Below are 20,373 nucleotides of genomic sequence, written 5' to 3'. Positions count from 1 at the left end.
TGCTATGCACTAATGTTTTTCACTGCAGTGTGGAGCTTTTTTCACACCTGGGGTCGAGAAGCAGCAGACTGTGTAAAAGAATCAGTGCACGCTTCTTTCATCTGATCCCTAGGGAGCACCACAATTCCATGCCTGCGAAAGAGGCCTCGATGTAGTGTTTAGCATGTCAGGAATAATTAATAGTCTAAGCCTTGGAAGGCAGTGCTAGAAACCTCCTCCTTGCCACCTGTCTTTACGTCTGTCAGTCTGGTCTGCCATCAGTCAGTGGAAAGGGTAGTGGTGATCCCTGCACTGGTCATGACTCCAATCCCTTGCAGATGCTGATCCACTCTTCTATACCTGCAGCTGGGCCTCTGTCATCTTAGCAGTGTGAATCTCTTCTCTGTAACACTCACAGCCCTTGGGCCTTCTGATGCTAGTCCTACTCCAAGGGTACGTCTACAGTATGAAATTATTTCAAAATTATTCTATTCGAATTTTTGGAAGCTATTTTATACATTCGGTCTTCTGTGTCCCCACTAAAGCGCATGAATTCAGCAGATTGCGTCCACAGTACCAAGGCTAGCATCGAATGTCGGAGCGGTGCACTGTGGGTAACTATCCCACAGTTCCCTCAGTCCCCGCCATCCATTGCAATTCTGGGTTAAGCTCCCAGTACATGATGGGGCAAAAATACTCTCGCGGGTATTTCTGGGTGTGTGTTGTCAGAAAGCTACGGCAGACAATCGTTTCGCGCCTTTTTGGCGTACAGACGCCATACTGCTTTCAGTAGATGGTGCACCGCTGCTCTCCTGCTACTATGAATCCACCTCTCCAACTCAACTCTGCTCAGCCATCATGAACCAAGCAGCACAGCTTCCGCCGCCAACTCTGCTCTCCCACTATTGCCACGCTTCCGAGCTTCTCCATGTTGTCTGTCCTGGGCTCCCACCTCCATGAAAGCCACAGAGGACAACCATTTTCAGCTGTTGTGCGGCTACTGTGAACCGAACAGCACAGCTTCCGCTGCCACTCTGCTCTCCTACGTTTCGTGCCCTTTTTCCAGGATTACCCGTGCAGGCGCCATAGCCATGGAGCCCGATCAGATCTCCACTGCAGTTTTGACCATTGTAAATACCTCGCGCATTACCCAGCAGTATGTGCAGTACCTGCAAAACCGGTCGAGGAAGCAACGACAGCGCGATGACTATAGTGATGAGGACATGGACACAGACGGCACGGCATGTGGCGATTGGGAGATCATGGTGCTATTGGGCCAGGTTCATGCCGTGGAACGCAGATTCTGGGCCCGGGAAACAAGCACAGACTGGTGGGACCGCCTAGTGTTGCAGGTACGGGATGATTTCCAGTGGCTGAAAAACTTTCGTATGCGTAGGGCCACTTTCATGGAACTTTGTGACTGTCCCCTGCCCTGAAGCGCAAAGACACCAAAATGAGAGCAGCCCTCACAGCTGAGAAGCGAGTGGCAATAGCCCTGTGGAAGCTTGCAACACCCGACAGCTACCGGTCAGCTGGGAATCAGTTTGGAGTGGGGAAATCTACTTTGGGGGCTGCTGTGCTGCAAGTAGCCAGTGCAATCATTGACCAGCTGCTATCAAGGTTAGTGACTTTGGGAAATGTGCAGACCATTGTGGATGGCTTTAATGCGCTGGGGTTCCCTAACTGCAGCGGGGTGATAGACGGAACGCATATCCCTATCTTGGCCCCGGAACACCGGGGTGGCCAGTACATAAACCACAAGGGGTACTTTTCCATGGTGCTGCAAGCACTGGTGGATCACAAGGGACGTTTCACCGACGTCAGCGTGGGATGGCCAGGAAAGGTGTATGACGATTGCATCTTCAGGAATTGTGGTCTGTTTGAACAGCTGCAGGAAGGAACTTACTTCCCGGACCAGAAAATTACTGTTGCGGATATTGAAATGCCTATAGTTATCCTCGGGGACCCAGCCTACCCCTTAATGCCATGGCTCATGAAGCCGTACACAGGCACCCTGGACAGTAGTAAGGAGCAGTTCAACTATAGGCTGAGCAAGTGCAGAATGGTGGTAGAATGTGCGTTTGGACGTTTGAAAGCGCACTGGTGCAGTTTACTGACTCGGTTAGATCTCAGCACAACCAATATTCCAATTGTAATTGCTGCTTGTTGTGTGCTCCACAATATCTGTGAGAGTAAGGGGGAGAAGTTTGTGGCGGGTTGGGAGGTTGAGGCAACTCGCCTGGTGGCCAGTTTCGCACAGCTAGACAACAGGGCGTTTAGAAGAGCACAGCAGGGCCCGCTGCACATCAGAGAAACTTTGAAAGCCAGTTTCATGACTGGCCAGGGTACAGTGTGAGAGTTACCCACCCCATGTATATATGAAAGGAAATAAAGTCACAATTGTTTAAAAATCGTTCTTTATTATTTGTTGCACAAAACATTGAGAGAAATCAGAAGCTAGACGGGGGAGGGAGGGTATTGGGTTAGGGGGTTGGAGGAGGAGGGAAGGACAAGTCCAGAAACCCAATCAAAATTTAGGATATGCCAGCTTTCTGCTGCTTGTGCAATCCTCTGGGGTTGACTGTGTGGGTCCCTGTAGCCTCCCCCCCCACCTTGTTCTTGGGTGCATGGGTGAGGAGGCTATGGAACTTGGGGAGGAGGGAGAGCAGTTATTCAGGAGCTGCAGCAGCAGTCTGTGGTCTTGCTGCCTTTCCCACATTAGATCCACCGTACAGCGGAGCATGTCAGTTTGCTCCCCCATGAGCTTGACCATAGCATCCTGCCTGCTCTCATCGCGCACATCCCTCCTCTCTTCGTATTCATGTAACGCTTTACGCGACTCCGCAATTGTTTGCCTCCACGCATTCAACTGGGCCCTATCAGTGCGGGAGGACTGCATGAGCTCAGCAAACATGTCGTCCCGAGTTTGTTTTTTCCACCTTCTAATCTGGACCAGCCTCTGGGACGGAGTAGATAGGGCCGCATTGAAACATTTGCATCTGCTGCGGGAGGAGAAAAAGGGAGGGTAGTATTTTAAAAGATGTATTTTAGAGAACAAAGGTGACACTTTCTCAGTGAAACAGGCAATTCATAGTACACAGCACGTGCTCTTTCTGTATAAGGTCTCATTTTGCCTCGTATACTGAAGTGCCTGCCACTTTGGTGTGAGAAAGCCATCACATGCAGCCAGGCAACAGAATTCAGCTTGCAGGCAGCCTGCGGGCTCTCTGGGATGATAGCTTCACACAACACCCCTCTCCCCCCCCCAAAACCGCAGGGCTCCGATGAGGCTCTGAGCAGGGATGAGCCCTTTAAACTAAATGTGAATAGCCCAGCGCGGCTGGGTTTCCACCCACCCCCCACCGCGTGGCTCCGATCAATCTCTCACTCACCAGAAGTGCCTTCTCCAGGGTCATGGTCTGGGAGCATGCTTTGGGAGTAGGGGGAGGCTATTGGCTCCAGCGTTAAGAATAATTCCTGGCTAGGGGGGAAAACAGATTCCCCACTTGCCTCCTATGCACTCTCCTCCTCCAAAAACTCATCCTCCTTGCTCCATGCTACTCCCTCCTTGCAGGTGTCCACAAACAGTGGTGGGGTAGTGGTGTTGTCACCCCCCGATAATTGCATGCAGCTCACTGTAGAAGCGGCATGTATGGGGCTATGACCCAGAGTGCCCGTTTGCCTCCATGGCTTTTTGGTACGCTTGCCTGAGCTCCTTGATTTTTGTACGACACTGTTCTGTGTCCCTGGAGTAGCCTCTTTCCGTCATAGCCCTGGAGACTTTAGCGTACGTATTTGCGTTTTTTTTTTTTGGAACATTGTTCTGCCATAACAGATTCATCTCCCCAACATGCAATGAGATCCAGTACCTCCCGTTCGGACCATGCTGGAGCTCGTCTGCGAATCCGGGACTTCATGGTTGCCTGCGATGGTGGACTCTGCATGGTCGCCTGTGCTGGTGTACTGTGCTGATGGGGTCACCTGTGCTGATGGTGACCAAACAGGAAATTCAAAAGTTCCCCGGGGCTTTTACTGCCTACCTGGCTAGTGCACTGGACTTCAGAGTGTTCTCCAGAGCGGTCACAAGGGAGCATTCTGGGATAGCTCGCGGAGGCCAATATTATTGAGTTGCGTCCACACTACCTGTAACCCGGAACTGCGATCTCGATTTTAGTGTGACTCCACTTGCCGAGGTGGAGTACAGAAATCGGAGTAAAGAGCCCTTTAAATCGAAAACACTGGTTTGGTCGTGTGGACAGAACCAGTTTTATTTTGAGTTAACTCGGCTAATTCCGAAATAACCGCGTACTGTAGACCAGGCCCAAGTCTGAGATGCAGTCTAGCACTTGTTATTGCAGCCAAGGTGGCTGGGGTTGCTCCTGTGAGGAGTGAAGGAGCTCTGTGGGTGCTGGTGTAGTGGCAGCACAGAGAGGCATACACACTCCTTCTATAGAGTTTGGGGCCAGAGAGCCTAGGAGATAGACGGGGGGGTATCCGGCAATGAATAGTCTTGTGAGGGGTTGTCTTACTCCTGGAGTTTTGTTAGTGGTGATTGGGGAAGAGTGTCCATGCATTTTGTCACTGCCCAACATGCTCCATGTGGAGGCAAGCAGTTAGGTGGAAACCAGCCCTTCTCCCAGGTGCTGTTGGTGTCCTTCAAGTCTAAGTACTAGCACGTGTTCATGGAGAGAGAGAAGACTTGAGTTGCTGCTGTATGTAAATAGTCTGTGTCTTTTGTTGGAGCCTGGAAGTAGTTAATATGTAGTGCAGATGCCTCATGGTCACCAGTCAGCACTGCCGTGCTCTCTACTCTGGGAGAAGTGGTTACCCTGTCAGCCCTCCTGCTTCTTGAAACACCTTTTACATGTTCTGCTCCCCAGATAGCTTGACTTGGTGACTTGGATCTTTTGGTACTGTTCAGAACCTGTGGCTGAATAATCTTCTCATCCCTGCTTTAGCAAATATAAGAAACCTTTGTTTATATGTAATTTTTGCCTCTTTTCTGACTTGTCAGATTGAAATTAAGAGAGAACCCATAAATCTTTTCACTTCTGTTATATTTGCAAATGTCAGATTTGAAGTAGAGAGGTTATTTTACCTCTGTATTTGACACTGGTGCGACTGCTGCTGGAATCCTGTGTCCAGTTCTGTTGTCCGCAATTCAAGAAGGATGGTGATATATTGGAGGGGGTTCAGAGAAGAGCCATGAGAACGATTAAAGGATTAGCAAACCTGCCTTATAGTGATAGACGTAAGGAGCTCAATCTATTTAGTTTAACAAAGAGAAGGTTAAGGGGTGACTTGATCACAATCTGTAGGTACCTGCTTGTGTAACGATAATGGGCTCTTCAGTCTAGCAGAGAAAAGTCTAACACTATTCAGTGGCTAGTAGTTGAAGCTAGACAAATTCAGACTGGAAATAAGATGTACACTTTTAACAGGTGAGAGTAATTAACCATTGGAACAGCTTACTAAGGGTTGTGGTGGAGTCTCCATCAGTGACAATTTTTAAATCAAGATGGATATTTTTCTAAAAGATCTGCTCTGGGAATTATGTTGGGGCAGGTGTCTGGCCTGTGTTATATAGGAGGTAAGACTAGATAATCATGGTCCCTTCTGGCCTTGGAATCTACGAATGTGGAGGAGGAAGCTGAGCACTACCATTATCTCCATTGCTGCATATCTGAGAAACTGCTTCTGACTGCAGCCCTGCCTTAGTGCAAGGCCCAGTCCCTGGGAATTGTACAGGGAGTTTAATGCTCAACTCCACAGCTCTGGTTGGAAAGGAGAGGTAGCCTCAGGCCAGACCACAGCAATATTAAAGCACCACAGCTTCCAAATCAGAAATTTGTCTTGAACTGAAGCTTTACCCAGTGGCTTCTTAGTGGAGTCCTGCAGTGATGTGAGGGAGAAGCAAAGGAAAAGGGGGCTGCTTTTGTGAAGCTTAATGCACTAAAACTGATGGGAAAGAGAGTCTGAGAACACTCAGACTCTGATCTGAATCTTTGCCAAACCACAGGGTCCAGGTAGAGGGAGAAGGGGAGACTCTGTTAAATAAATGATGAAGTGAGCTGTAGCTCACGAAAGCTTATGCTCAAATAAATCTGTTAGTCTCTAAGGTGTCACAAGTACTCCTTTTCTTTTTGTTAAATAACAGGTCGCTAAGTCCAGGTCCAGAGCTGAGATTTACTGAAATGTAGTAACGTTTTGTAGCATGTTAAGTCTGTAGGCGCATGTGGGGAAAAATCCTTTGTCTTTTTAATTCTAATATTTTTTCCCCCCACAGGTATAGCCTTTACAGACCTCCCTGTAAGTACAACTATTTTCAGTATTTTAACTAGGGATGCAAGTGAAAGGGAGGGGGACAGTAACTGGGATGTGTGATGTCTTCTGTTTAATGCCGTGTTAAAGGGTAGCACATATTCCTGAATGATATATGTTTCCCGTCTGCCTCTGTTGCACTGGGATGAGAGTGCTCCCTTTTATGAGACTGCACAGTCTCATCGCCAGATGTGTGGTCGCTCACAAGATCCCCATTAAGAATAGTTACCTCTCCTGGAACTGCAGCATGAATTCCTGCTTTATTACACCTTAAATGGCTGTCTCCTAAGAGCAGCCTTGTCTGCAGGGAGCGCTATGTAGTGTTCACTTGAGGCTCAGCATATGATAATGCACTTTAGCATCTCAAACCTTGTTAACAGAAAGCACACTTGCTTGTTTGGTGTTGCTGCTTCTAAACTCCCCTTGCTCCCATCCGAATGCTGCAGCAAAGGGTCTTTCCCTTTCCAAGGGAGCGATTAGGGATTGAGTGTCTGTCAGAAATGCTCAATTGTTCCTTTGTTTTTAGGTCCCCTTGTCCGCCATCACCTAGGTACTCATTACAGCTCCGCTAGCTGTTGGCAAGCCCTGCACACACCCTCTGTAACCAGCCATAGGCAATGCTACTGCGAAGATGTGCTGAGCTCCGCTCTCTAGGGTTTGATAGTCACTTCTTGGCTCTGCCAGCCTGAAATGTGTCAAGCTGCTCTCAAATCAGGAGCTTCCACATGGCGTTGCACTTAACTGTGCCAGAGACAGTGAAAAGTAGTTGTGAGATTATAAGATGGCTGTCTCAATGATTGCCAAGGAGTCCAAACTTTGTGGGCATCCTACATGAGCCAAAATTTTCTGCTTGCTCGTTGAATATGCTGTTCATCTATAATGCTTCAAACATGCAGGTCAGGAAGGAATTTTCCTTCATGCGTATGGGCAAGGCCAGTGGGTTGTATTCCACTCTATCCTGAGATTGCAGGGAGTGTGGCTGGACTTAGGGCATTCTCCATGTGCAGCAATAATAAGGTTAAATGCTCCCCCTGCAGTCATCAATAGATGTGCAGTTATATAGATAGGTTTCAGAATAGCAGCCATGTTAGTCTGTATTCGCAAAAAGAAAAGGAGTACTTGTGGCACTTTAAAGACTAACCAATTTATTTGAGCATAAGCTTTCGTGAGCTACAGCTCACTTCATCGGATGCATTCAGTGGAAAATACAGTGAGGAGATTTATATACACAGAGAACATGAAAAAATGGGTATCATACACACTGTAAGGAGAGTGATCGCTTAAGATGAGCTATTACCAGCAGGAGAGCCCGGGGGAGAAAACCTTTTGTAGTGATAATCAAGGTGGGCCATTTCCAGCAGTTAACAGGAACGTCCGAGGAGCAGTGGGGGGTGGGGGAAATAAACATGGGGAAATAGTTTTACTTTGTGTAATGAAACAAATTGACAGAGCCAGAAGAGTACCCAGAAGTCACCTACTACAGGACAGGCCCAACAAAGATAATAACAGAACGCCACTAGCCATCACCTTCAGCCCCCAACTAAAACCTCTCCAACGCATCATCAAGGATCTACAACCTATCCTAAAGGACGACCCATCACTCTCACAAATCTTGGGAGAGAGGCCAGTCCTTGCCTACAGACAGCCCCCCAACCTGAAGCAAATACTCACCAGCAACCACACTCCACACAACAGAACCACTAACCCAGGAACCTATCCTTGCAACAAAGCCCATTGCCAACTGTGTCCACATATCTATTCAGGGGACACCATCATAGGGCTTAATCACATCAGACACACTATCAGAGGCTCGTTCACCTGCACATCTACCAATGTGATATATGCCATCCTGTGCCAGCAATGCCCCTCTGCCATGTACATTGGTCAAACCGGACAGTCTCTACGTAAAAGAATAAATGGACACAAATCAGATGTCAAGAATTATAACATTCATAAACTAGTCGGAGAACACTTCAGTCTCTCTGGTCACTCGATTTCAGACCTAAAGGTCGCAATATTAGAACAAAAAGACTTCAAAAACCGTCTCCAACGAGAGACTGCTGAATTGGAATTAATTTGCAAACTGGATACAATTAACTTAGGCTTGAATAGAGACTGGGAGTGGATGTGTCATTACACAAAGTAAAACTATTTCCCCATGTTTATTTCCCCCACCCCCCACTGCTCCTCGGAGTTTCCTGTTAACTGCTGGAAATGGCCCACCTTGATCATCACTACAAAAGGTCCCCCGTCCCGTCCCCGTCCCCCGCCCCGCTCTCCTGCAGGTAATAGCTCATCTTAAGTGATCACTCTCCTTACAGTGTGTATGATACCCATTTTTTCATGTTCTGTGTGTATATAAATCTCCTCACTGTATTTTCCACTGAATGCACCGATGAAGTGAGCTGTAGCTCACGAAAGCTTATGCTCAAATAAATTGGTTAGTCTCTAAGGTGTCACTAGTACTCCTTTTCTTTTAGTTATATAGATTAATGCCCGTGTTCAGCAAGGTGCAGCCTCGGTTCTGAGAGCTGCCTTTCAGTTCAGGCTCACAACTCTTAGGGTGTCAACTGAACAAGTCCTGTGGTGACGCTCCAGAGTGTTCGGTACAATGTATGCAATAATGGCTACAGTGAGGGTATTTCCTGGCCATTATTGCTCTTATAGGTCTAACAGAACATTTCCCTCTAGTCTTTTTGCCCTGGCACCCAGATCTCTGTGGTGCTGCTCAAGTGATGTTTTGTGTACAGCACCGGTCTGTTCCAGGAAGCTAGTGCACAGGACAGGACCCAGTGGGAAAGCAGGACTTCGTTGTGAACACTGTTAGGGTTTGGCCTTGTGGATCTCACACCGTTGAGTACAAACAAGACTGGAAATGCTGCAGACAGCCAGTGTCACTTTCTTCAATGTGTGAATGCACTGGCTCTTCCCACAGCCTCATACCGCCAGTGCACCCAAGGCATGTCAGCCCCAGCGTGCCACGCTGTGTACTAGTGATATCTTCCCCTCTGCCTGGGCCTGTCCCCGCTCTTCAACAGAGCGCTGCATGAAGGAATGGAGCGGTCCATGCGCCCACGCCATAGGGGTGCTGAGCACGTCACCAGAGACCCCAGTTCCTGCCTGGTAACTAGAGCAGAAGTGATTCTCACACCCCCTCGAAAGCCCATTTGGCAATGAAGTGTACACGTCCAGTTATGGAGCTGGCAAGGGGCAGAGAAATGCTGTAGAGCCCAAGACTTTGTATCAGCACTTCCTCAGGAGAGGCAAAGGAAAATGGGTTTCTCTCAGTCGGGGACTGACAGCAGGCAGGTCTTTCCCCCTCCTTCGCAGCCACAGACACCCGTGATGGCAGCAGGCTGCTGCTTGCAATTTGCTGTCTGGATGTTGTTTTATATCTGCTGACTGGTAGCTTGCCCGGACCTTCGACCTCACAGTCCCTGTGCTGCCAGCCTCATCCCCTGTCCTCCCTTTCCCATCCCAATTCATGCCCCACAAAGTCTCTTCTTCCTTCCTTCTCTCCCTCCCCCCACTCCCTTGCTCCTGTTTACTCACCACCTCCTGTTGTCCGCTTCCCCTAGCTCTCCCCAGAGTCAAACAAACAGAGATAACAGGCTGTCTGGCGCCTCTGCTGCTGCTTGATACCTTTCCCCACCCATTGCCTGGGTCTCTTTAGGGGCATAGACCACATCTTCCTCTGTTTCTTAAAACGGTGTCCCGGAGGTTTGGTCTCTGATCCTGACTGGTGCCCTTGGGTTGCACAGCAACATTAGGACGGATCAAGACACTCTTTAGGAATGATAGCAGACCTCGGATATCATAGTGCTTAGCATCAATACAGCTTCCAAGTGCTTTAGACTTTAGGTAATGTTTATGCATTAATATAGCAAGGGAGATTCGTTCAGATTAGTTGAAACACAATGTGCATTCATTGTAAGGTACGGCAAAGAGAACATAAAGTATAAAAGATGTTAAATATTGACTGCATTCTTCACATCCTTCACCAGGGCTGTGAAAACTCTGTTCTAGAAGTTTTGCTATAAAAGGGAATGAAAATAATGAAGATCTTCAGAAATCTTAACTGAGTGAGCCTTGTAGGATCCAAGGGCCTCGGACCTAATAGGGCTTGTCCTGTTCCCTTGAAATGGGATTTCTCTTTTGACCACACACACGGTGGTCTGATGTTCCTCTTGGGCACTGGGTGTAAAGGTTTCCCCCTCCATTTGCGGCCTATTCTGCTTGAAGCAAATTTTCTAGAGAACACCAACAAGACAGGCAATAAGCAGCACTTCCTTGACCAGTTGTAGGGAAGTTGTGGGGGCTGAATTCACAAGTGGGGTGACTCTGACTTCAGTGAGCTTACACCAGGAATTTAAGTTGGTCCTTCAGCCCATTACCTGTCGGGAAACAGTTTCCTTACAGAGAGTTCAAAACCAATTTCTTTTCTTTTACTCTAAGGGTGGGCAACCTTTTATGTATCAGGAGCCACTGATGCACTGAAAAAAATCAATGGCGGGCCACACACCTGTTCAACTCACCTGCTCAGGGGGGCGCAGAGGCTTGGGGCTCCCCTGCAGTGGGGTGAGCCGGCGCTCAAGGCTCCAGCCCCATGGAGGTGGCACAAAGACTCAGGGCTTCCCCCCTGCGGTGCGGGGAGCCGGTGCTCGCAGCTCCAGCCCTGCTGTGGGGCATCGAGGCTCAGGGCTTCCCGCCAGCAGCCCCGGGGAGCGATGAGGCTTGGGGCTTCCCTCTTGTGGCTCCAGCCCCGAGGGTGGGAAGCCCCGAGCTTCGGGCCCCTCACGGGGCTGGAGCAGCAAACGCCGGCTTGCCCTCTGCGCCCACCCCCTGGTGGATGAGTTGAACATGTGTGGCCTGCAGGCTGGATGAAAATGAGCAAGGGGCTGGATCCGGCCTGCGGGCAGTAGGTTCCCCACCCCTGCTTTACTGGTACCAATGGGCCTTGGGTAAAATACACAGCCCCTAGCAGCACTGCTTATAGGTTAGGTGGTGAGTGCTGATTTTCCAATCTGAAGAAGTGTAAATGGAGACACTCCGCTCAAAAATTGCATTTCTCTGAAAATGTTTATCTACATTAGACTGTTATCACTGAAAAGTTAGCCAGAAATGACTTCAACAGGGAACAGGTTTAAGTGAATAAAAAAAGAAGCCACTTTTAAAGTGAGTTGAGCATCCATGCAGGGGTTTGCATTGGTTTAACTAAATCCGTTTAAATTTAAACAGTGCAACTTTCTCATGCATCCAAGTCCAGACAGTGTCAGACAGTCTTGCCTTTCCTGAAAAGACCTGCATAAATATCAATGGGAGAGCAGAAAAGCCCTTGCATATTTTTCAGGGCATGTTTTTAATGTCAGGCAATACTGTTTAAAGGGGGCTATATTTTTAAGTGTTTAAATCAGGATTGGATGCTTTTCTGAACAATATGCTCTGGGGATTATTTGGGGGAAGTTCAGTGGGCTGTGTTATACAAGCGATCAGGTTTGGTTCTGTCTGACCTCAGAATCTTTGAATATAGCAGAAATGGGAATTGTTTTAAAAATGTAGTCAGTTTAAAAAATTCGTATCGTCAGTACCCCTTTAATATCTGCCCCCAGTTATGCCTACGCCCTGATGAGAGTTGAGGCAGCCAGTTGTGTAGACAGGGTCCTAAAAGTGCAGATCAGCTCTGCAAAGTGACCTGCTCCCTGTGTGCTGCAGAGTCCTATCTGCCAAAGGTTTTGCTAGTTTGACTTTCATTAACTTTGTAGATCCAGTACGTTTTCAGTGGGTGTGAAGCCAGGCTGCTCTCAAGGAAGATGATGGCCCCTTAATCGCTGTGCTAGGAACATGCAGAGAATGAGGCTGTGGGAGAGGAGACAGCAGCGAGGGGAGCTGTGTTAAGAAACTAAGTGGGGTCTGTGGACTGTGGAGCGCAGGAGGTAGACTGGGGGAGCAGGGGATGTGGCGTGACCGAGGGAAATATGAATGGAGAGAATGTTCAAGTGAATGCAGGAGGTAGGTGGGGAAGAGGAGACGGTGGGGGGAGCATTGAGGGAGAACGCAAGGCAGGATAGGCAGCTGCCCCACTCGGTAGGGACGGGGTAGAATGGTAGCTCCCTGCACCCCGTAGGATCAGAGAGTGTAAGTGACGATTGCTCCGATCAGCGAACTAGGAGGCTACGGTTTGTGTGCAAGAGAGGCTGCATTGTGACCACTCTCCAAGGGGGGACTGGCAGCTTCTGCTGACGGTGAAGAAATCTGAAGGAAAAACCACTGTGACATATTGTTTTTAGTGGGTTGGGATTTTTTGGGTCTGACTTATGGCCTTGGGCTGGCCGTACTGAAACAGGTTGGAGGCCCGATGCAGAGACTGACAAGACGGTAGTGTCTGTTGGAGGCTTTTCCTTATTGCCAGTTCTGTTTGAAGGGGAGGGGGATCTCTAACTCCGCTCCTTAAATACCACAATTCCCCCCTGGGCCATCTCCTCGCTGTGCTGTGGTGCACACGCATAGCAGCCCCTAGTGATAAGGCACTGAGTGGTGTGAGCTGCATCTGAATTAGCCCACCCACGTAACCCACCAGTTGTTCTTGCTCAGGGATATGATACAAAGGAGATGCTGAGTCAGTGATGCAGCCAGCTTCGTTTTCTCCTTTCCTTTCCCAGCCTGGGGGGGAGGAGAAGGGGAGGAAATTAGTGTTATGTGGAGCAGCTGCTTCCACTTCGTTTTGGCATTTCAAACTCCAGAAACGTACAGTGCCAGCCGTTCATATCTCAGTCGACTCAACAGCAGCTAAATGCAGATCTTTTGGTCGAGAAAAGCATGGTCCAGTTCACTGGACTTGAAATGCCAGCTTTCCTGGGAGGTTCTTTGGGGAAGGGAGAAGTCGCACTGTTTCATCTGCCCAGCATACCTAGTGCTTTTGAAACCTTAGAGCAGAAGGAAAGGGTCCAAAGGAGTTCTTCAGTCACAGAATCCAGTGAGGTTGCTTGGCTGTGGAGAGTGAAGCCTGGACCATCAGGCTGCTCTCAGGCACTGACATTACCTTGGGACAGATCCCTAGCCGTGTCCTGAGAGGTGTCGCACCAGCATCTACTGCTGTTCTGTTTTATTATATCTCACATGGCAGCTGGAAAGTGTGGCCCACCATTTAGCACTCACTAACAAGTGCATGAAACTAAACAAGCCAGAGTTCTGGCTCTTCCTCTCTCTGTGACCGGGCAGATTTCAGGAGCCTCGAAGTGGCAAGTAAGCAGTGTGGCCACCTCTCGGAAATTCCACTCTGCCTTTATTTCTTTTAACTCATAACAGGAGGTGGCATCCCTGGCTCCAGCATAGGCTCCCCTATGGTCAGGTTGGAAGGAACTGCTTGGCACGTGTCGTCCAGTGTCATGTATCAAAGATAGGTTTCAGAGTAACAGCCGTGTTAGTCTGTATTCGCAAAAAGAAAAGGAGTACTTGTGGCACCTTAGAGACTAACCAGTTTATTTGAGCATGAGCTTTCGTGAGCTACAGCATCCGATGAAGTGAGCTGTAGCTCACGAAAGCTCATGCTCAAATAAATTGGTTAGTCTCTCAGGTGCCACAAGTACTCCTTTTCTTTTTATGTATCAAAGAGAGGACCCGTGGCCGTCTCTGCAATAAAGTTCTCACCTATCCTTGAACTTTTCTGACTGTCCCTAGTTACTGAGCTGTGTTTCTCTGTGTGATAGAGCTCGGGCAGGAAGTTCAGTTTTTCCCTTAGGAACTTGGGCCCATTTTGCTCCTTGTTTTACCATGATGGGGCCCTAATGTGAATAGTTAGCTACAAGGCAACAGAATAAAGCAGGGAGATATTTACTGTCAGTGGTTCCCAAACCGCGGGCCTCAGATCACCACTGGTTCCTGGCACACTTGCTGCTGGTCTATGGACAGTGGTCTGGTCACATGATGCCACCTTTGCCCCTTGTTTCCAGTGACTGTATCACACTGACTCCTCCTAGCTTCCTGCCTAAGCGATTGCTGTAGGTGCCCCACGGATGTGATCATGAACAGGAGAAGTGGACAGGAGACTCTCTAAGATGTCGTCCACACAATGAAATATTTGGCGAGCCCTTGCTCTGCGTGTTGTCTCCCCTCATTCTTCCATATGCCATGGAGATTGGATACTTCACAGCACCATTTTGAGAATCTCCAAAGGTTTTGATTGGGTCAGGATTGGTATGGGGCTAACTTAAATGGCATTCATTTGCTTGTACTGTGTACAGTGACCATGTCCCCAAACTTGAATCACATCGTCTCAACCCTCCACGAGCTCTGAATGATGTGTTGGTTGATGTTTGGAGAGACTGTCACATTGGCACAGCCACTTGGAAATGAAATTGAACGCAGGTAGTGAACTTGCTGGTTTGGTTGGCATCATTGGTGAGCTGAGTCAACTACAGGACCCTCTTACTACCCCACCTGCTGTGCTGGACAGCCCTTGTCTCAGGGCTGATTGAGGGCGTCCTGCATCCTTCCCCTTTTGCCCAGAGGTGCAAGATGTTTGGATAGCAGCTATCTGTCAGGGTGTGGGGAAATGAAGGCGAAAGGGTTCCCTAGAATAGAGAGCTGGAGAGCCTGTCTGGACCAGGTCTAGTCTAGTTGGGTTAGTTGTGGTAAAGGGGAGTCCTCCTCCAAGATGCTGGCATGGGAGCTCTCCCATCTGTTGGGTAACTTGTAGTCACCTTACTAATGCAAACGCTTGTCTCTCAGTCTTTGTAACTGTCCCGGCTCCTGCATTGTGGTAGAGATCACACAACCCTCTGGAAGAATAGATTGACAGGTCACACATGCTAGTTGTGACATAGATCTCAGTCCTTCGGGAAGGCAGCCCAGTGCGCTGGTTTCATGCCACGCCTTTTCGAGCAGCAGGAACTGGGCTCTTGAGCCTGGAGGCTGTCACCAACCTAGAGCAGCCACAGTTGCCTCTTGCCCCTTTTATTACAAGTCATGGTTTTAAAAACTAGCTTCCCCTGCCCTTGGAGCCCATCCCTGAGGGCCAGAGACAAACCCATGTGCTCCTCTCGGAGCCCATGGGAAAGGGTTGGGAAGCATTAATGTGACTTTCTTTCTTTTTTGCAGTCAAATCTCTATCCCACTGTGGGGCTGCAGACACCAGGAGAAATCGTAGACGCCAACTTCGGGCAGCAGCCGTTCGTGTTTGACATTGAGGACTACATGAGGGAGTGGCGAGCAAAGATTCAGGGCACCATTAAGCGGTTTCCCATAGGAGACAGACTAGGCGAGTGGCAAGCAATGCTGCAGAAGTGAGTCTCTGCTGCAGTCTGTCTTTCTTCTACTTTTCTTGGCTTGGACTTAGCACCTGTCTGACAGATACTGCAGAATGAGCAATGGTAACATGAATTCTGTTGTGCTCCCTTACACTGTGTGACGATACTTTGTGCCACAGTCCAGGGAGGCCGTCTTAGTATTTAGAGGCAGGCTCTTGAAAGCATCACTAAGCGTTCTCCTGGTGAAGATCCGAAACCTGATCTGCCGTTCCTGCCCTGCTCAGGATGAAACCCTTTTCTGCTCCGATCTTTAGGAGATATGTCAGGGTGAGGAGATTAAGGGATTGGTGTAAACAGAGTTGAAGGCCTTGTCTACACTTAAAACTTAAGTCAACGTCACTATGGTGCTCAAGGGTGGGAAAAAGCCACACCCCTGAGTGCTGGAGCTAATCTGATCAATCCCTCAGTGTAGGCACAGCTAGGTTGATGGCAGCATGCTTAGGTGTGGGTGCACTAAAAAGCTAGGTTGACCCTAACTGAATGTTAGCCGTAGCATTTCAAGTGCAGACAAGCTACTGTCAGATAGGTAGGCGGTGTTCCTACAGTGATGGGAAAACCCCTTCCATCGTCATAGGCTGCGTCTGCACCTCAGGGTTATGCCAGCTTAGCTACAGGGCCATAGCTGCTATCCCCCTCTAGCCGCTGTAGGGTAGACATGGCTTAATTCAGCCCTTTGGAGCCACAGCTCTTAAGGGAACTCATGGAGTCCACATCAGCTAGGCACTCGGGATTGTTTCTTTGGTGCTTTTCCTCAAGGCCTCTACAAGCCTCGCTTTTAGTCTTGTGCCCATGAACAGGGCAAAACTTGGCTCCTCTTGAGGCAGCCAGCCCTCCCTCTCCTCCCCCGCAGTCAGTTGCAGGGTCATTAGCGAATGCATAATGCAAGTTTGCCCTCATTTGCTGCGTAATTGGGCTCCAAAGACTAAGCTGCCATTCTTCTTAAAAGTGTCTGGTCCTTCTGGCTCTGAAATGAGCCTTTCAAAGGTGGACAGTGTCTGCCTGAGTCTGCAGACATCCTGAAATGACAGCACTGAGGGGTGTGAACTGTTTCAATGGGCTGTTTGAAACTTAATGACCATTTACATGCCAATATTTGCTTCACTGCTGATGGTTTTGGTAAAATATCATGCTGATGTGCATATCCAGATGTGTGGCTCTGAGCAGCAAATTACAGACATGGTATGCTGGGACAGCTGTGAAGAGCTATTCATAGAGAATGGAAAATGAATTCCATTCCCTTTCCCACTCTGAGTGCGGGCAGGGGAGGGAAGGAGGAGATGCTTTCAATATGGAGGAGATGATGTCTCTACTGCTTCCTGGGGGCCAGGAGCCCAAACAGCCTTCCACATTTTCTCAGTGCCACAGGCTCCAATTTGCCCCTCACCTGGGAATCCACCTCCTGTTTTCCCCAGGACAGTGTGCTCAGGACAGTTACATGGTGCCAATGCAAAATCTGCAGCATACTGAAAATTGTAAAACGAGAAATGTATTGAATTTAGTAACAGAGATCACAGGAGCTCCTGTACTGGTTAGGAGCGGGCAGTGGGCGGGAGGGCTGGGCATGGTGACATGAGAGGTCCTGGGGGGCAGTGACACGTGAGGGAGGGGTAATTTGGGTGTCATGTGCCACACAAGACATGGAGCCTTGTCAGAAAGGAATGCTGGCCTAGTCCTCCTTGCAGGGGGCAGAGTGCTCTGTGGCTGTTTTCTCCAGGTCCCTTCCAGTCCAGGAACAAAGGAGCTGGAGTCCTGAGCTCCAGACATGTAATAAACTCGTCACCTCATGGAAACACGAGTACCTCCTCCGTGGAGAGGGCTAACCAGGGATCAGCTGAGGGCATTGGCGAGTCAGGCCACGTCTACGCTGGGAATGCTTTGGAATAGTGGTGTACCATGCTGGCACAGCGCTGCTCGCCTGAACACAGCTATACTGGCCAAGTAAAACCACCCCTCCTGAGTACAGCAAGCCATACCAGTAAAAGCACAGCTCTGGCAGTACGGCTGTGTCCACCCTAGGGACTTCTGCTGGCACAGCTGTATTGGTCAGAGATCACACCTCATAGCACCCCTGACCGACAGCTACGCAACCAGACATCTGTAGTGCCGACAGGCATGCTTTGTAATTTCAGTAGCTGCTGTTTGGTCTGAGAGCAGCCCACCAAAACAGGCCAACAGGATGTGGTCTGTCCTCCAGGAACTGATCAGAAATGTGGGTGTCCTGCAGAACTGACCCCCACGTATCAGGCCCACATGCCACAGAGTCCAAAAAACTCTCTGTGCCCTGTACTCCTGGGTATTACATTCTGAAAGGCACGTACGGAGACAGTGTGGTCCAGGGGAATTGACTGGATTGGGCACATGTCCGCAAGGTGAATGATCACCTGTGCTTGGAGAAGGAAGCTTGGTGTGGCAGCGTTCCTGAAAGGGAGTTCTCCAGCTGTAAGGGACACCTCCGCCTCTCCCACCACATACACCAGTTTTCACTTGTAAGAGTGGTTGATAAAGGGATGCAGCCACTAGCAAGGTTTGCATATTGATAAATAATTCTTCCTTCACGTTATTCTGATCCCCTGGTGTCCATGCTGACTGATTTTAGCCACTGCCGTGGAGAATCTAAAATAGCATGAAATGTAGCTGAGCTGGTGTGGCTGGCAGAGAGAGATGTGTAGGATCTCAACACTGGTAATGCACCTGAAGTGTGCCTGATGGCATCTCGACAGAAACCAGAGGTACAAGACAGCAGAGGAAGGAAGCAAGCCTGGATGAGCCAGAAAAGCCCCCAGCACTGCAGGCTGTACCCAAGTGCACTCCATGCTTGTGCTCTGAGCACTCACTTTAAGGCGCATAGCCCTACCTGTAGTGTTCCTGTAAGTTCTGTGTCTACAGTCCCACCAACACGCTTGGCTTTGGGGGTGTTTATCAGTCTGGCACCAAAGACAAGACCTGGTCTAGCCTGGGACTGTGAAGATCATTAGCTTTGCCTTGCCTTAACATGAAAGCAGCCTGCCAGAGCAGCCAGCAGCAGTTTATTTTGAGACCATGTAGCACGTTCCTCAGAGGAGCAACATCTCTCAAACGTTTCAGGAGCTGTTCCTGGCTGGACATGTGGCACTCAGCTAGCCAGTGCAGAGCATTGTATTGCGGTAAATATGCAAGGCATCTAACCCGTGAGTTGGTGCTGGTAGTAAACTAGGACAAAGGACAGGGTACTGCACTGGTCAGTTGACAGGGGTGGCTGCTGAGAGGCTGTGATGCCAAGGACAGAAATATAAGAATGCGGGGCAGCTCTGATTTCATTTAGCTGTATAGTGCAGTTTAAATACCTATGGTAAGGAGTTAGATAGCTCTGGCTATTGAATTCAACTTAACAGAAAGCCAGCCCAGTTCTTAGCTCCCATCCACTTGCCGTGTTCTTAGCGTTTCAGCCGTAGTCTAACTTGGCCATCTTAATGAGAGATGTTTGCTGTTATGTCCCAGGTTACTAGACATTCGAGCTTTTATTGATCCTGTCTGCACTGCACTGCAGTCATTACGCTTCCCGAGCCCGGGGCTCTGTGTAAAGTATGGGATGGGTTCAACAGACACAGTCATCTTGGTTGTTCCAAACTTCTGATCAGGAATCCGAAAGGGTTAAGCCCGTGATGTTATGCTACCAGACCAGCCTCTTGGGCTATTCTGTGCCAGAATTGCAGCATGTAAACTCACTCTATTTCTGACTTTAATCATGAGACACTCAGTCACACATATGCTGCAAACTGTCTTCCAAAATTTTGGCATGAAATGATTCAAGCTTCTGCAGTGGCACCAGGACTGTCTTTACAAGCTTTTCAGACAGTTTGGTGGTAACTATTGCCATTTGTTTCCAGTGTGGCTATGTCTCTATATTGCCTTGCTGTAGTGAAGAGGTTCCCAGATAGGGAACCCAAAGATTGGCTGTTGAAAGAGCTATTAAAAATAGACAAAAATTCTTTGGGTTGCAGCTCATTCACTTGGAGTTTGCCTTTGGACGCAAAAGATGGCCAGAAAGCTGGCCCCAGAGAGAGGCTGGCTGGCTGTGAAGAGGGATGGCTGGTCAGCACCTTCTGCAGTGCATACCAAGCAGGCTGATGTTACAGTACTGTGTGTGGTTGTGACAAGGAGGATCCTGGCGAGTGCTCACTTGCCCTCTAATAGCAGTGAATGGAATCCAGTCTCAGAGCAAGTCACTGGGCAGTTTTTTAAAATAATAAAGCTGTTAATCCCATCTGAACTGCAAATGTGTTGCTGTCTCCCAACAATATTTCCCTCCTATAGAGAGAGTCATCAGTTTGAAAATCCATTCTGGCCCTGTCTCCTTGGTCAGTCTTAATCAGCAGCCAGCTTGGTGGAGAAGCTATTTCCAAGCCACCATTTAAGGTGTTGATGAAGTCTACATAGCACTAACATTTAAATGACAGAGACAATGAGAAGGCGCAAGATGGATTCAACAAGGAAAGGTCCCTGCTGTCACTGGGGAAATATATTTCTACTGCGTATATTGTCTGACATCACAGTGAAAATATTTGTTTTTACTTCCAACGTTTAAGAATGAAAACGTAATTCAGAAATCAGTAATGCATGTGCTAAAGTGCTCAAATTTTGACTGTATGGTAAATCACTTTTTAATGTCTGGGAGTAATGTAAATATGAAGACATCCATTCAATTATCTGTTGCGTTGTTGAAAAAAGCATTTAATGATCAGAACTCAGGACACCTGTCACTCAACTTCTCGATGTCTTGGTTTTTCTG

General features: G+C 48.7%; 1 protein-coding gene across 8 annotated transcripts in view; it reads left to right on the top strand.

The window, feature by feature from the left end:
- RANBP10 (RAN binding protein 10) overlaps positions 1-20,373 on the top strand; it is a 165,672-nt gene that overhangs the window by 130,407 nt on the left and 14,892 nt on the right. For 6 of the 8 annotated variants that reach the window (XM_037878165.2, XM_037878166.2, XM_043526387.1 and 3 more), the window contains 2 exons: positions 6,266-6,288; positions 15,397-15,581. In XM_037878165.2, the coding sequence (XP_037734093.1) occupies positions 6,266-6,288; positions 15,397-15,581 (208 nt within the window). The remainder of the gene's footprint in view (positions 1-6,265; positions 6,289-15,396; positions 15,582-20,373) is intronic. The other 2 variants (XM_037878170.2, XM_043526388.1) reach the window with 1 other exon arrangement.

Source organism: Chelonia mydas, chromosome 12, assembly GCF_015237465.2.
Source record: "Chelonia mydas isolate rCheMyd1 chromosome 12, rCheMyd1.pri.v2, whole genome shotgun sequence".
NCBI classification, from domain to species: Eukaryota; Metazoa; Chordata; order Testudines; family Cheloniidae; genus Chelonia; species Chelonia mydas.
The sequence above is the reverse complement of the archived record's forward strand: the minus strand, read 5'-3'. Positions and strand labels throughout refer to the sequence as shown.